The 18,106-nt window shown below is 36.5% G+C and overlaps 1 protein-coding gene across 12 annotated transcripts in view; it reads right to left on the bottom strand.

The window, feature by feature from the left end:
- Nucleotides 1–18,106, bottom strand: part of NSD2 (nuclear receptor binding SET domain protein 2) — a 98,985-nt gene that overhangs the window by 21,432 nt on the left and 59,447 nt on the right. For 11 of the 12 annotated variants that reach the window (XM_015623895.3, XM_033513745.1, XM_033513744.1 and 8 more), the window contains 6 exons: nucleotides 13,908–14,052; nucleotides 12,813–12,890; nucleotides 11,239–11,357; nucleotides 9,044–9,148; nucleotides 7,747–7,828; nucleotides 6,649–6,773 (listed from right to left, as the gene is read on the bottom strand). In XM_015623895.3, the coding sequence (XP_015479381.1) occupies nucleotides 6,649–6,773; nucleotides 7,747–7,828; nucleotides 9,044–9,148; nucleotides 11,239–11,357; nucleotides 12,813–12,890; nucleotides 13,908–14,052 (654 nt within the window). The remainder of the gene's footprint in view (nucleotides 1–6,648; nucleotides 6,774–7,746; nucleotides 7,829–9,043; nucleotides 9,149–11,238; nucleotides 11,358–12,812; nucleotides 12,891–13,907; nucleotides 14,053–18,106) is intronic. The other variant, XM_015623901.3, reaches the window with a different exon arrangement.

Consider the following 18,106-nt stretch of genomic DNA (forward strand, 5'->3'; position numbering starts at 1 on the left):
GTGGTTGAAATGTCACTTATTAAAAAAAAAAAAAAAGAATAAAAGTAGTGACACATTCTCAGTTGGCATCCAATCATACTGATACATGATATAAGCTGTGAATCTGCAAAAGGATAGACTGGAATTTAAAAATTCAAATCATGCTGTGGGGTTCAAAGAAGCAGATAAAGTCAAATATGGATGTAGACATTTTCTCCGTCCAGTTAAAGAAAAAAATATTTTTCTCCACTTAAAATTGTCTCCTTCCTTTCAGACAGCTCCAAAATCAGAGCAAATACCAGAGCCAACAAAACCACTGGTCTGTAATTTCAAGAAAAAAAAGGTTCAGAAATTCTAGGTCCAAAAATAAAGTGTCTGTAGTCATGCAATTAGGAGCATGAGAATTTAAGTTAGGACAGTAAGAACAAAAACATGCAAACATTCTGCTTGATCAGCTGGTGACCTGGCTATTTAATGTGTCTTTTGTTTTAGATTTAGGATTAAGTATTCATTTTAAACAGCTAATCTAAGGAAGCATCCTTGCTGGTTCAGTGTTATCCTAGAAGTGGAAAGTGGGTCATGGTGCATCTTTCTTCCCTTGAAGTACTTCCTGGCTAAAGGCTGTCCTAAAGGACCAGCATCAGGATTTGTTAAAACAAAAACTTTTGTCTTGTGGAGTAGAATCAAGTCCCAAACACTATGCACCGTGTGTTGGCAATTGCAGACTGAATAATATTGACACTTCTGTGCTCATCAGCTTCCCCAGGACTTCCCCTCTCCTAGATCTAATTCAGACAAGGTTTTCCTGCCATGTTTGAAGGTTTAAAACAAATTTGAAAATTTAGACTTTAGAAGTTGTTAACATTTCAGCACCTATGGTCCCCACTTTGGAAAAGGCTCCAATAGTTGCTATTCCATCAGTCACACACCTCTTTACTTTTCCAGCTACCAAAGTGAAACTTTTGTTCAAAAAATTTCTTCTTCAGAAAACGCACTTCATCAATTCATTCAGTCTAACAAAAGCATTTCTTGTATTACTCACATATGCTTGTGTAACAGCCTTCTTAAGCCTCAAGAATACAAGCTTTGGCCTTAGTCATTCAAGACAACGATGTTCTTCTGTCATGTTCTGTTTAAGCAGTAATAAAAACAACTAAAGGGCAAATTTTTCAAGAGCCAAAGAAGGCAAACCCTCCCACTCCCCATTGGTTTACTTGATCATCACGCTTTATAATGCAGGCTGCAGGACATCAAAAGGAAACACACCCCACTATGTACACTTATCCTAAAGCTAGGGGTATATAAAATGAAAACAAAGCATGGCAGGAAATTATTTCCTCCTGCTTGTTTGGCAGGCAAGTCTCCCCCACTGCAGGAGCAGCAGGATCCACAAAAGAAAGGGCCCACAAGAAACGACCTGCACCTTTTACAGGGATCCTCTCTCAGGTCAGCTGCCATTATAGAAATTATGATCATATCGTATGCAAAAGATACACAGCATCTTTTCACAGGCAATTAAATAGGCACATCTTCATGAGTTCTGAATGCTGTTGCCCACTAAGTTTCACTTTCATTACCACTCAGAACACTGCTACAATCTCAGACTTCCTGACAAGACTTCAGAGTCGGTGATTTCTAGACCACAGTCACCCAGAAGGAAGTGGGCTGGGCTGGCCAAGAGCTCTCTCTAGAAAGCTTGGAGCATGCATGTTCTGATAAACTCTGGCTTTCCAACAGATAAAACCCAATTGCATATTTTTTTCTTATTAAAAAAATCTGAGCAGCTAGAGGGTTGGGCTTTTGTTGTTTTGTTGGTTTTTTTTACTCTAAGAACAACTTATATAAGTCAGTCAGCAACATACAAACAGGTCAGGCTGTATTCAAAAGACAATGTGTGCTATCGTGCACCCACACAGAGACAGAAAAACTGACAGAGCCAATTGAGTTACAGTTAACATTTCCTTTATTTCATATAAGAATTCCTGAACTGAATGAAGAGAGATATTTTGGCCCATACTGCTAGACTAGATAAATCCTTTAAGTATGCGGTGCCACAAGTGTACACAGTACTATAATAGCAAAAAAAAAAAAAAAAAGACAGCCTGGGACAAGTTTCATTTTTATTATTAGCAGGAGTTAGACGTTTCAGATAAGGATATTATGCATTTCTGAATTTGCCTGGAAAGTTAATTCAAACTATGAGAACATTTTAAAACAGTATAAAATTGCCTACAGATACTCATGATACTTTGGTAGGGGATGCGGAATAAAAACCTACATCATGTAACATTCAGTTAACAGATTCTCTGCACTCTGAAGCCTAAGTAACATACAAGAGGAGAATAAGTACATAAGAAACTTAGTTTTCTACACAGAATGTGCCGTCAAAGAACAAAAGTGAAGCTTAGAACTTTTTTCCACGTGAAAATAGAACCACTGTAACAAAACTGTATGGTCTGGTGGGTGATGCAGGTCATGTAAAATGTTACAGGCTTTAGCAGAGGTTCAGCAAGGAACAAGTCCAACTACTTGCAGTGTTCCATAAAAATGTACCCTTGACTGCTTATTGGTGCTTTCAAATGGGAAAAAAAATTCACAGGCATACAGAAACAAACACAGGAAACAACTGTCTGCTAAGTCACAGGATGTAAGGCTGCACTATATACTAACTTATTCTTAAGCAATGTTTAGAAGACAGAATTGTATTTGCAGGAAGCTTGAATAAAATGCTCGAAGCACAGTGATTTTGTTTAACAACCTGCAAGGTCAACTGCAACCGCTTTTTCTTTAGGTCAGTAGTTTGTTTAAAATAACATGAATTCCCTTCTTCCTTCCTGTTCTTAGGATCAAAAAGTCAGTTATTTTCACCTTCAGTAAGAGTTTTTAGTTGCATACTCCAGGACTAGACTCAGACTAGACTCCAGGGTTGATAAATGGAGCTGATGTACTTTTTGAGTTGCAAGCTGTCTCATGACTGTCTCCTCAAGCAAACACCTTACCTTTTAAGAGCTGCATGTTTTCTCCTCTGTGTATACATGCTAATGCCCATTAAAAATGCAGATAAATGAAATCTGTCTCAAATCAGTAATGGGAAAAACCCACAGTTTAATATGCAGAAAAAGTGCATTAAGGCTTGAATTATTATAATTTGCATTGTTAGGCCTTGGAAACACAAGAATTTGTAGCTATAACGAGGAACTGAGCTTGTTTTGACACTGGGTGTGTTACAGAAGGAAGAAAGAATTCCTCTAAGGAAGATGTTATGAAATTAAAATAAAAGCACCTCTTCAAATCTTTCCCAGGCTTCTTTAAGGTGCCATCTGCTGGTCAGCTCAGACTTGAGGCTGTGATGAATGACAGACTGGCTAACTTAGAGATTATTACATATGCTTTATTTTGTCCTCTCTTAGGAAAAGATTACAGTTTCTTTCATAAAGTTTGTAAGTAGTACCTATGATCTGCATGATACTTAGACACTTATCTGCTGTCAGCAAATTCATCCAGTTTAATGAAGCCAGACAATAATCACAGAAATTGACTGAAAAGCTAAAGCAGATATGCTTCATGCAAACACACCAGGTGTGCCAATAATTCAGCAGTAATGGTAAAATCTTTTTTATTTATTAAAAAAATACTGATTACACTCTTACTGGCACCTACTACTTTACTGGGGGGGTGGAGGGCCAAGGTTAAAAAAGAAATTAAAATACCTGCATCTCTTTTCACAAATATGTGCTTTTGGATGCTTACACCAAGTCTTACATAGCCAGCAAAAAACTACTACGAGCTTTTGCAGACTTCAAAGTGTTGAATATCTTTTTCTCATCTGGCCCTACCAGTTGTTCAATAATAATTATATTTCAGCAAAATCATATTTCACATAAGTGACTTGTGTCAAGTGCTAGAAGTAAAATTATTTTGTTTCGAAATTAAATGCAGGTATGAAATTCATTTATTCCTGTATAAACACTTTACTGCTTCTGTACACCCATCTTAAAAGAACTTCAAAGCCCAATTTTTTGAAGGGAGTGAACCTTTAACCTCTAATATGTCACATCTATAAATCTGTTTGAACAAGTTCACACTCTCACTCTCATCTCCCTCCCAAAGTAATTTATCAATTGAAAACTTGGCCTTGCCCGATTTTATAGTATTTCAAATAAACTCCATTTAAAAACTATCCCCTAATAACAACAAAAAGCATTCAAAATTATTTTTTAGAATGTCAAATAAGATGCATCTTTCAAACAAGAAAGAACTGAGCACATCTTTCCTAGAACCTGGTTGTAAAGGACAGACATTAAAGGGGTTTGTAACTAACAACAGTTCTTGACAAGTAACAGTCACATCCAGGTTCTATTCTGGAACAAACTGTTCACAAAGAGTATGGGAGAAAGAAAAAGGAGAGGGAGAAAAAAAAGACCAGAATCCTCATATATACACCTTGTGAAGATGTATGTGCTTGTAGAATACAGAGGAATTTTTCCTGTATTTGTAAAGAGAGCACCTAAACCAACACTTAGAAGTATTATAGTGAACACAGAAATGTGAAAGTTAATCATTACATCTATTTCAAGTTGAGAAGAATTACATCCTACTCAATTAGCTCTGCAAGGCTTTTATCATTACCTGACAGTGTTTATTTTTAAAAAACTTTCCCTTAATACTGGAAAGTTTCTCTCCAGATGAATGCCCTCAGGACACACACATATTCAGCTGGTTAGACAAGTGCTTAAAAAAAATACAAAAGGCGAAAAAGTTTTTAAGAACCACCCACACAACAGAGAATTTCTGTCTTTCCTTGTTTTGAAGAGCAGGTCAGTATTAATTTCTGAAACACATGCCTGATATTTTTGTTTTATTTAAAGGCAAAAGTATATCTAATATAGGAAACAAACTGGGCACAATCCTTAGTTGGCCCAAGTTCAGGTCAACATAGCTTTAACCAATCCAAGGATTTAGTCGATTAATCTACTTTCCCCTGCACCCAGTCTCCCAAAATTATTTTACAAGGTGTGTTTTCTGTTATGATGTTTGGGACTTTTTTCTATATCTTAACCCATTGAAAACAATTAATTCACTTTCTAGTTTCTGTATCTGTGTTCTGTGAGCAGTGTATGAAGTTAATTTTTCTCAGATCATTTACTGTTTAGCAGTAGCTGAGTAAATTAGTGCTAAGTTTTAGAATTTCCATCTCAACCATATGTAAGATATAACCATATCCTTTCTTAAATGTGAAGCATTTTATGTTACAACCCAAAATCCTACAAAAAAGTGTCTTTTGTTAAGAAAGACTTCTGGATAATTAATTTTATAATCATAATCTCAAGAGAAGAATCTTTCTCCTGAGTGCACAATATTTAGAGATGCTTATTTTGAGTCAAAACCCTCCAGATTTTTCCTTAAACTAGTTGGTTGAATACAGGGTCCCAAACAGACCATTACACAGCATGCCCCATCAGCAAAGCATATCCAGAAGAAGCTGGTATGCCAAAAGGTGGGAGTTTCTCAATACAGAAAACAAAGTATTACTTTACTTGGCTGCTGCTATGGACATTATTTCCCATGGGACCTGCATTGCTTGTTTTACTGGGGTACAGGAGGGAGCATTTATTAAGGTTTTTTTTAGTTAAAATGTTTTTCCAGTTACAGTTAAGATATACAGCCATTAACATGCAATCTTTTTTTCCCTACCCAAAGGTAAACTGTTTACTGAACATTGCCTAGATATTTAAACTGCATTCATTATAGCACCTCATGCATTTGTTAGGGGAGATGAAAGTCTCTAGGAGAGCTGGAAGCCCTGTTCCCTTGTTAGCAGGCAAGTATTTTCTCTACAGTTTTTGTAACACAAACTGGGTGAAGCTGTTTGTCTGTGGATATTTTACTAAATCCTACCAACTACAGATCCAAACCCACCTGCAAAACAGCATGCATACTTCACCCTCATGCTGCCACTCTTTGGCTGATTGGTTTTAACAGTGTAGATGACCTGGGGAATGGCTTCATGGATTGTATGAATACATTTCTGACACATACATTTCATTTATTGTATGTCAGCTGAGAAGAATTACAGTTCCAAATATGCAGAGCTAAGACTATGATTAGCAAGTATCAAAAAAGATACATCCTTCACTGTCTGTTTAACTCTACTGGGGTTTGAGCTATTTGCATCACAGAGAAATAGCACTAAAACAGCCTGAAAACTAATTTGAGTTAAAAGGGACTCTGCTCAGAAGACTGTCCAGTTCTAGATCAAACAGAGGATTAGGCAATTTGCTTCGATATAAAAGCTATGGCAACATGACAATATTGAGTTACATAATGTAACTAATGTAGTACACTTACATAAAAGTCTGTAGAAGAAAATACAGAACACACTGGCATTTTACTTTGCCTCTAATAGAAGGTTACAATTCTAAAACGTTGTTGGTGAATACATTAAAAACCACAATAATATCTCAAAGTCCCCAAGTCAGATGTTTGTGTTACAATAAATGATTTGCAATGCACACTTTAACAGGTTTCACAGAGGCCAAAACTGTAACTTGTCTAGAGCACCAACGTTAGAGAATTCGCCTTGGATTTTTGCTTTTCTTTAAAAACAAGATTCACACCTGATAATTTCTGTAATTAAATGGCTGTGTGCAAACACCACTTTTTTTTTACCTCATTCTCAGTTAAGGAAGCTGAAGGAGATGAACTCTTGCTAAAAGCAAGAGTTGAAGATTCTGCTGCTGAAGCCCGATTTCGCTTCTTCAGAGGTTTACATGCATCAGACAGATTTTTCGTTGCTGTAAAATAATTTTGGTTTACAAAGTGAAGTTTGGAACTTTAAAATGTTATCTCCCTGAAGCCATTTAAAATATTCCTTCAGATACAGGAAGGAATTATTTAGGTATGTCTTCTGGGCACCTACATAGGACTGACTGAGCAAACACGAAGCTTCTGAAGCCATATGTTCTGGCTTGATTCTAAAATTAAAGGTTTCCATTAATCAAACACGTGCTAAAAAATGTTTTGCCAATTTTTTATCATCTCATTTCTATTAAAATCAAAGTATCTTGTGACTTAAGACCTCTTTAAAGCAGAGGTAACAGTTAGGCCTAAATGAGCTCATCACAATCTGAGTACCACTAACACTTCATTAACAGAAAATTTATATATAGGAGCCAAGTACCACACATTAGCTATGGCACATCACCACTTCTACACCGTGCAGGACTTGCTGAAGCTCACTTCTCTTTGGCAAATCACTGTAACACCTGAAGAGACATGCTCTGACAGCAGTTACCTTAAACTTGAGCATCATTAACAAGCCTGACTTTGGCGTTTTGATCCAAGGCTCTACAGAATTCCCTCTCGTGCTCCACACTGCCTCCCATCAAGCACCATTTCAAAGGACTAAAACCCCAAAGTACCTGATGACACTGACAGCCACTGCACCTGTTTTACTGGGCCAGTGCAGTGGGCAAACAGTGGGGAGCAGCGGGGTTTGCTCCCTGCTCGCCGACATCTCCAGCTTTAATCTGGTGCCATCACACGGGGAACTTGTGAACTGCTGCTCTCAGTCAGCAAGGCACAATTTCAGTCCAGGATTGAGCTGCAGGAGGGCAGTGAAGGAACAGGGCTCCCCCCCAGCTGTGCCACAGTGCCTGCAACTGCTCACCGAGGCAGCAGAATTTACCTGGCTGCCTCAGACAACCTGGGCATTTTAAAATTATTTAATTGAAAAAGTTACATTAAAACTTATTCTGACCACATTACCTGACTGGTTCTTTTGTGAAGAGGAGGTTTCTGTGACCTTAGAAGAGTTTGTTTTTGCTGTTTTGTCATTGCTTGTCTCCCTCTGTCACAAAAAAAAATATGAAAAAATAAAAAAACTCCTAATTTATGAGTGGTTGGATACAACTGGCAATTAGTTCTGGATTTATGTTATTAAAAAGAAAGTGTCTTTACAATTATTTGAATGGTACTGTAGTTAAACTAGACCCACTTAAGTGATTTTTAAAACTCATTTACAGCACAGGGTACAAACCCAAAAACAAATGAGAAATATTAAGGAACACAGTACTTCAGCATCCCACTTATCCATCCCAAATTCAGCATATCAAAAGGGGAAGTGCTAAATGAACACCAAACTTGTAAATTATCCTTACTACTCTTTGTACAAACTGGTCAAATTAAAACCTTTAATTATCAAAGGTGAATTGCAGAATTAGTATAAAAATTTGAGAGTAAACCCTGTGCAGAATTCTAAGTCTCAGAGAGGCTTGCTTCCAACTCCACAACTTATAGCAGTGCCATTTTTAAAATTACTATGGTTAAGATTGTTTCAGCATTTCCAAAATAAAATCACTATTTTGAAGGGAGAATAAACAGCACCTAAATTTGCTCCATATTGAGAATTCCTGATCAAAAGTTTAGGCCAAAACTGGGTAAGTTTTTGTCAAATCTTGGTCAAAATTAAGACTCTGTTCCGTACACATGCCATTATTTTTTTCCATGTTACAAATTCATTCGAATTACTAAAACTGTAGCCTAGAATACTTAACCCTGACACATGCTCACCTGATTAATAAGCACAACTCTACTGAACAGAAAGCTTTATGCACATTTCCAATGCTTTACATGCTTTTTCAGTCCTCATCTGACATGTTTTCCTAAAGAAAGATGTGCAGGTGAACACCTCAAATCAGAGAACTGATTTCCTTTGTAAAAAACACAGGAATGGCTGCAGGTGTGCCACGCTGTGCTTTTACTGAGCTCTAAGCAGTCTAAGCTGCCCTACCACCGATGCCACCAGAGGCTCTCAGTATCCATTTTCTAAGATTACTGTTACACTTCTAGGCAAAAATGAAAGAAAAGAGGGTCTCAAGAGGATGGTGCCAGACTCTTTTCCATGGTGCCCAATGACAAGACATTGAGTAATGGCCATAAACTAAAACACATGAAGTTCCACCTCAACGTGAGGAAGATTTCTTTACTTTGGGGTGGCAGAGCATTGGAAGAGCTGCCCACAGAGGTCGTGGAGTCTCCATCTCTGGAGACATTCCAAACCCACCTGGACACATTCCTGTGTAACCTGCTCTAGATGACCCTGTCTTGGCAGGGGGATTGGACTGGATGATTTCCAGAGGCCCCTTCCAATCCTAAGGATTCTGTGATTCTGTAAAAATGTACAGGATAGTTCATTCTTAAATTTAAAGCACACTTTACAGAACCCCCGTTTTGTTAATGTGCATTTTATATACATCACCAAAGCAACAATGAACAAACTGGTTTTTCAAAACTTCCATATGGGTACTTATGGCTTGCTTATGGTTACTTTATATGAAAACATTGATTTTGTTATTGTATATAATAAGAATTAAGGACAAAGGGAGAGTATAACCCACAACTCTTGTGCAAGAAGTAAAATGTCATGAAATTAAAATCCCTCCTATCCAAAATGATTGCAATTAAAGCCTGCAGGTAAACTGGGAATAGCAGAAAGGAGGTGTATGGTTAGTGATTGCTTTTTTGAATCAGTACATAGATGTTTTCACTGTCTTTCACTGAAACGTTCTACCAAACAGTAGCACATACAGCTGGAAGTGCCTTGGGATTGTGAAGACAGGAAAAAGACTAAGACAGAATTTCTAAAACAAACTGCAAACCATATCTGACCTTTCTGTGGAGCACAAACCCTGCTACATGCATTTAGAGTTTCCAAACTACCTAATATTTAGATACATCAAACCTCTTGTAAGCACTTCTGATAAACTGACTAGAGAGAGAATGTTTTTAAAATGCACATTATAAAGTCAGTGCCATTAGTGCTATAAATATTATGGGAATCATTCACCTCATTTGGTTATTTATTTTCCTGCTGGTATATTCACATGTGTGTCACAGCACCAAAGATACCAGAACCTCCCATGCATGAACTATACTGCAACCACCTTACATCCTGCTTCTGAGAATGTAGGCTAATTGTAGTGTACGAATGCTGGTGGGACAGGAAAGTACCTTTAGAACTGTCAAAACAAGGACTTTACAGGAGGAATTAATTATATTAAGTAAACCTCATTATTCCATGTATCTAGCATATTATAGAGTATTATTAGACAAGTTTAAAAAGGTTTGAAAAACTGCTCCTAGAAAGACACATTAATATGCAATAACTAACCCATTAAAGCAAGTAGTGCAAAAACCAGGTTTGGCCCTTCTTTTTGCAAAGGTAACAGCATTAAGAATTATCTGTCCCTTGATAACTGGCTCATTAAGCCTATTTTGAAATTATATTTTTTTAATATATATTAAACTCTAAAACAAGTTGTCTTAATATCTACAGTATCAACAGAAGTAGCAAAATAACCAGCTCATCAAATAAATGACACCTGACACCTACAAATAAAACCTCCACAATTCAATTAAAAAAATAAGTCTACCACTTTTCCTTCTATGAGGTTGTTTCATTTGATTGCAGTACCACTGAAGTTCTGAGCTTAAGTCTATGGTACTCACACTACAGTATGATACTGCAATAACATACCTGAACACATGTGTGAGCTAAGCTTTCCACACAAGTAAAACCCATGAAATTCACATGCTCTACATACATTAGAGCATGAAATTCACATGCTCTAAAACTGTGCCTCACTCTCCACAAGATTTCTGCTGTGTCCACAGACATAGTGACCTATGTGAGGAAAATTCTCATTCTCACGACTAAACTAACCAGAAAAGGAGTCTATGATTTGTGTGATAAATATACTTTTACTGTATAAATATAAATTTACTGCAGTCTCCTAACCCAAGAAAAGGGTCAGCATGCCACTCAAAAATGTCCTGTAGCCTTCCAGTTCATGAAAAGTAGTTTTCCTGTTTTGCTTTATTTGCTTTCCTCTCTTCTGACTTCTGTCTAAAGTAACTATTGACTAAAGGTTATTTCTTTTACATCCTGGTAAAGCTAACTCCAAATCAGGAGGAAATAAAAAGAACTACAGAGCATAACAGAGAGGTCATGCCTCCCTCTGCACACTCCTTTGGGAAACAGTTTAAGTAGCAAGTGGGACTTGTCATACCTCCATCCTCCAAACCAAAGGAAAAAAATCCCACAGTGGTAAGGTCACATGTATCTCTGAATATTGACAACAGTATGATATATGGACATTTCTTTTTTAATCCTGAAAATGGAAATGCTGACAAACTTAACTACAGCAATGTGACTGGTGCTGCTATAAATCAACCCCAACAAACCAACAACATAATTACCTTCCGATTATTCTGTTTATCCATCCTGAGTCTTTTCCTAGGTGCTTCCTGAACTTCAAAATCTTCTGTAGGCTCCTTTGTCCTCTTTTTTTGGTTTCTTTTATTTCCATGTAAATTACCTTGGGATGGGGGGATGGGGGAAACTCACATGAAAAATAATCTAAAACCCACTTTGAAATTATTTGAACTGATCTAGTTATTTAAGGTACTTTTCTTTCAGTCATTATTTTTAAAACATGGTTAAACATTAACACAGTTTGATGACCTCTTTTTAGGGACTGGTTTCTGGTGCTGAAGACTTACTCTATAACAAATGCAAATCAACTGCTTAAAACTAAAGTTATTTTATAAAGATGAGGCTACCTATACAAGCACTAGTTTAAGATCTGAATGTTACTGCCCAGCATTTATTTCATATCAGACAGCATGTGGTTATCTATACAGCTTTTAACTCTCCTGCCACTTTGTAACTGTGTCTTACCACTACAATTACTTTCTAACTCTCCTCCTTAAGCCTACTTTAAGTTCTCCAAACAATACAGATGAAAATACTGGTGACATCTATTAAGGGGCCTCTGAAAAAGACAAGATATCACCAACTGTACAGATTAATTCTCTTTCTGGTATGGCAATTCCAGACTGTAACAAGCTGACTGTATTTTACATTAGACCATAACATCCCTTGCCTTTATGAACCAGAATCCTATGAACAGAACCACACTGGCCATTTTAGACCAGAAAGTTATTCATGTATTTAGATGGTTGTTCACTGTAAAGTTCAAGCAGATGCTAAATACAAAAGGTCAGTGAGTAATCTACATACCCCTGCCACAGGTTCCACTATTGTCTGCACCTCAAAAAGAAAGATGAGGGTTTGGGAAGTGGTCTGTTTCATCAAGATGAAATGACAACATAATTACACTCTCCACTACTCTCTAGTTTATGAAGCTACAGAGTATTATTCCTACGAAAATCACAAGCTCCAGGGACACAAATAGGTTAAACTGAAAATTGCCCTACAGCTACAAGCATTCTATTCCAGTGGGAACAAATATCTGTAAATATTAAAAATATAGTAACTTGAAAATAGAGATAATTTTCAAATTAATGTTCTTATCTAAACAATCTAGGACATATTCTATGATCAAACCGAATCCACAAAGCAGACTGAAATGGCTCCAGGAGAACCTGCTACTTACAAAAAGCCAGCAAAAGAAATCCCACAACATTCTTCCAAGTTTAAGATAAGAGGATTTAAGATGGGGAACAAGTGAACTGACATATTTTCATCTGCAGATAACTATAAATGTACACAATATATGTACTAGAAACACCTGGTACAGGTACAATTTCAATTACATTTCTTGCAATATGACACTGAGGAAGGTGAACAAAATTCAGCACTACAGTGTTAAGATATTTAATTTGGGATCCATTAAAGTTCTAACGTCAAGGAAGACAACATCTGAGATAAAATAAAGAGATTATGATACGTGGGCAATTACATAAAAAAAATACACTCAATAGCTACTTATAATGATGAGCTATTTGCACACAACACAAATTTCAATTACTTCTGGATCTTGATCTCCTTTTAGGTGAGTCTTGAAACACTTTACGTTTGGCCTCTCCAATATTCTTCAATGATGAACCTTGAGAGATACAGAATGTGTTTTTTTTTTAAACTGATATCCAAATATTTAACACTTAAAATTTAAATTTAAAAACTTTTCAATTTTCCACAAAATGATGTTATTTCACACACACACACAGATAGTTAACAAAACTGACTGCCATTTTTATACAAGTTTTTCCAAGTCTCACAAACTTTCAAACACTCCCTCTCATTCTTGTCATTGCCCAAAGCAGCACCTGTTGGCTTCTAATACTTCCACAGTAAATCTTCTTACAGTACTGTAAAGCTATTTAAATTTGAAAAATGATAGCTAGTTAAATTTGATAAAGTTCATGCAAATGGCAAACTATCTTCTTCTTTCTCCTTTCTCAAACAAGTGACTCCAAACCCCCTCAAATATTTTAGAAAACAATCGAGACTGTTCATCAAAAACAAACACCAGGAAACAGCAACAAAAAATAAAAGGAGAAAAAAAATAAAGTATTCACAAACTTGCACAAAGTCCTAAAATCTTTGAGTAGCACAATAAAATGCCAAATGGGTGAAGGGTTCAGAATAAAGTTTGGAATAGTTCTTCCTGAGTTGCTGATGATGTGAAATAATACACTTCAAGGTATATATGAAGAAAAGGTGTAGCACTGATTAAATTTTTAAACCCATTTCTAACTGTTCTATAAAACATCTCAAATTTTACTAGCAGTAACACTTCATCTTCCCACCATCCACTTGTAACAAGCAGTGGATGCAATGGCAGCTGCTTATGGGCAGAAGAAGAATGAGAAATCAGCAATGTCTAAACAGCAGAAGGTTTACATAGAACAACTTTTCAGAACAATGAGCAAGAAATGTAGACTTCATGGGTTGCGTTTATTGTAACCATTGGCATTCCTTTGCTATTGGCACAAACACCAAGAATTAAAACTGGAAAACAGTGAAAGCTGCTTTCCCTACAGGGTCTCAAATATGTGCTTAGTTTAACGCCACTATGTATATCAAATTTAGTTAGAGTACACTAGCACAGTTTTACGTTTACCAGAGTCTTCTTCAGATTTGGGAGAGGTCACTATGGCAAACTTTGTGTTATAGCGAGCTTTCTGTTTTTCACTAAGCATGTTCCACTGCGATTCGAGCAGTTCTTCAATCTCCTCACTTGAAGCATCTGGATGTTCAGCAACCACCTATACATGCAGAAATAGGGTTGAATTAAAAAAAAGGTGACCATTGGAAAGAATGGTGTACACACTTCCATCATGTTGGAAAATTGGATACAAACAAGTTATCTAATATTTCTGCTGCAGACAGAACTATAATAAAACCTACTGTACTGTATCCAGTTTTGCTTTGAATAACCACTTCTCTCTCTAATTGACTAGCTTATTCAGAAGTATTAAGACTAATTTTGGAAGTATCTATTTACCTTTTTACTATTCAAAAAATGGAGCAAGTATAAATCTTGTCCTGTGGTCATTCAAAAAAATGTGTATTGTTTCTCAATGAAGTTTAAATATATATCCACAAATGACAGGCAAGCAATACTGGAATATATGCTTGCCTAGGAAGAAATGCATCAATTCACAGCAAAACTCATTAATCATAGAACTCAGAACACCTAACTCAGCAGAGAGATTTATACAAGTGAGCATCTGATGCAACGTTTTCCTTTATTGATTCATCATTATTTTTGTATTTTGCATATGAACACTGGGAACTCACAAGCTGTGCATCTTTTTTTTATGTTATAAGCAGGACACATAATACCCAGCAATATGGAGTTTAATAGTTTCTGTAAGTTTATTCAACAACCCCCACTCTCCACAGTATTAAAAAGAAGGAAAAAATCCTCCCAAACTCTTTCAGTATGCCCCTACTTCTACTTAAGGAAAATCAAATTTGACTAATCATACAAAAATCAGATTTGACTAATCAAAAAACTCTATGCTACTCTACAGAAATGAAACAGGATGTTTAAAAACAAGCTTTCTCATCTCATTACCCAGCATTCACCAAAATCCTATTTGAGTGATGCAACTGATACCCCAAAAACAGAGAGCAAATTAAAAACTAGGTCAAGAAAGCAAATCATTCAAAGAGTAATAACATTATTCAACAAAACAGAAATACAATTTTTCTGATAAGGTGAAATGATTAAACCTAATTTTTTTTTAGAATTTAGGGTTTAAAACTACATTTTCTGTTATCAAACAAGATGCAAGTGTGACTGTTGGTTTTCCAGGTGTTAAAATAGTTGCAGTACCTTCCTTTCATCTAGTATGGAAATCCATGCTTTAATTTTTCTCCGAGTAGAGTACTAAGAATTGTCTTGTTTCTATCTGGCATGATCCTTCTGCATAAGGCTTGAGGAATACAACTACCTTTGAAAGCCTCTACTCAAAGTTTGATTAAAATCCAACAATTATTCACATTATTGAAAGGGAGGAACATAAGCACACAAGGATACCCCTTCCACAAATCTCACTTCTTCAGGACATGCATGAAATTAGCATCAATTTTGACTGTTACAAATGTACAGGTCATTGTGCCCAATGAGGGCACAGAGGCATTTAATTCTCAAAAAAACTCTAGATCTATTAGGACAAATGAGACAGACATTACCTCTAGTCTCAACAAAATAAGAATACAAATAACTTCCAGCTGACTAGCAGTACTATGAAATGATAAGGAAAAGACACTCAGAATTCTTAATGGCAAAGGGACACTTGCAAATAAGGCTCCAAGGAAAATGCTCAGTAGTCTTCTCCAAAGTCTCCCTGTTAGTGAAATTATTCCTTAATTTTCCTCACAACAGACTCAAGGCCCAAATCAATGTAAACAGTGTCACTGTCTTCCTCTCTCTTCAATGACACCTTTATCTCCAGTCAGATACTTTCTTCCAATGCTTACTAGGCTTGTATGTTTCACAGGGGAAGCACATAATACCATAGTACAAAATACATCTTTACTCCTTTGGTAACAGCACAAAATACTTAATGTGGCACTACAACCACAAAAGTGCTCTAAGCTTTCAGCACCTCCCTCAGGGATGTGGGAAGTATGTCTCTTAAATCATTAAAAACATTCTCCAGCAGTTAAATAATAACAAAATCAAACCAAGATACGAATCTCACTACCACACAAAGCCAGACTCCAAGCAAGACACTGCAGAAATGGCTCTGTTTTTAAGAGAGCTCGGTATTATTAGAAGCTCCGTAAGAGTAGTCTTCAGTCATCCCTTTTGCTTCCGTCCCTTCCCGAGACTGGGGACAGAGAACCTCTTCTGGGTCTGTAATGTTCCTTTTTTCTAAGTTTCTACATGCAAATACTAAGAAAGCCATACACTACACTTTCCAATGCCACCAGTACAAGTAGCTCAAAACCAGGTTTCTTTTTTAGCCAACATTATCACTCTTTCTAAAGCATCAGAACATCAACAACACAACAAAACAAACTCTTGGCAAAAGTCATGTAAGTTGAAAAAGGTAAGCCTAAGGGAAAGGGACACTCCAAATACTGGACTGGATACAATCTCCACCTTCCACCAATGGCATGGATCTGCCATTTCAAAGCAACATGCAAGGCAAAAAGAATAAATATCTAAATTGGTGTTTTCTCACTTTGCCAGTCAAATTCCAACCAAGACAAAGGGAAGACAGGGTCTTTGGATGATCAGTCAGAGGTATCTGCAGCTTTCACAACCTAGTTCTTTTCTACCCACAGAAGTGTTCCTGTACCTGTTAGAATGGATCACACATTCAGGCAGATTTGGGTTTTCATGACAGATCTCATTAAAAGGTACTCTAGACAGAAATGGTAGGATGCCCTGTCTCTAAAAATATGCAGTATTTTTAAACTCACTTCCTTAAACTTTGTGTAACATTAGCCACTATCATAAGTGAGAATTTCAAGTTTAACAAAGTTTCTGTTTCCTGAAATGACACTGAAGACAAAGCATTTCCTCAGTTTCATATATTCTAATAGTCTTCATATTTTCCATCTATTAATTTGAGAATGACAGTATAACCACAGTAGGGAACAGAGCCTGATAACTGGCAAAGAAAACAGAAATATCAGAGACTCAGCACATCTCTTCTCTGCAAGGTATGTTTGGCTAAGAGTCCATAAAGCCAGCCATCATAACCTCATTTCTTACAGAGAAGCAATTTTATGTCCCTCAATATTGCAAAAGACTTCTTGCTACATACACTGAGGGCCAAGGTAATTCCCTCTTGCAATGTCACTTACAGAAGAACTGTGAATAGAACTCATGTGTCTCTAACATGAGATAGATGATTTACCCATAAAGCTTCTCAAAATTAGTATGTCAAAATTGGTATTTAGTGGTCTGGCTACAAAACCATTTTCTTTCCAGAGCCAGAAAACTTCAATGCCAATGCTTTTCTCAATTTAACCAAAGACACTAAAAGCTTTATGTAACACTCTGCTCATTTTCATTCTCAATATTAGCTTAGGTTTCAATGATCTAATAAGATCCCAAGTTGAACCACAACTAATTGATTTCCATACAACAGAATCTGCTTTCCAATATTTCTTTATGAAGTTTACATCTCTTAATTATTTTCTACAAACATGCTACAATGAAGTCAACCATTCATTAGCTAAAGAGTATGACCAAGTCACCACTAACTTCCTGATCCTTCTGTGAACAGTATGTAATAGTACAAGAAAATGTGATATCACACTAGCCTCAGATCATGGAATAGCAGTGCAAATGGAGCAAAAAAGGAAGAAAAAATTATAGTCCTGATTTTAAAGTAATGAGCTACACCAGCAGTAGTGCTTCTACACTTTAAACAGTCTTTCTAAAAATTGTTGGTAATAAGGTATTTATTTATTCTACCTTGTATTGGAGTATAAGTGCCTCAAGAGGACCTAGTTTCTGTCCCAGCAGATTGCACACACTGAGTGATTTTCACAAGCTTTGGTAAGCAGCTTCTTTCGAAGCTCAACAAAAGGTTCTGGGTAAGTAAATGAGGTTTTGAGGTGTTCCAAGATAAGGGAACACACAGAAGCAACTGAGCCATGTCCTCAGAAAGAATGCAGAAGCTATCTACAAACAGATTGTCATAAACAGCATAATCTTTGTTATATTTGCCTGAGCATGTACGTATGCATATCTATTATATTGTAAATACATTAAAGACAAAATATGGCTAATACAAAGGACTGTCAGTTTGTGTGGGAAGATACTAACACAGCTTTTGCTTCAAATACAAA

The sequence above is a fragment of the Parus major genome, chromosome 4, assembly GCF_001522545.3.
Source record: "Parus major isolate Abel chromosome 4, Parus_major1.1, whole genome shotgun sequence".
Lineage (NCBI taxonomy): Eukaryota > Metazoa > Chordata > Aves > Passeriformes > Paridae > Parus > Parus major.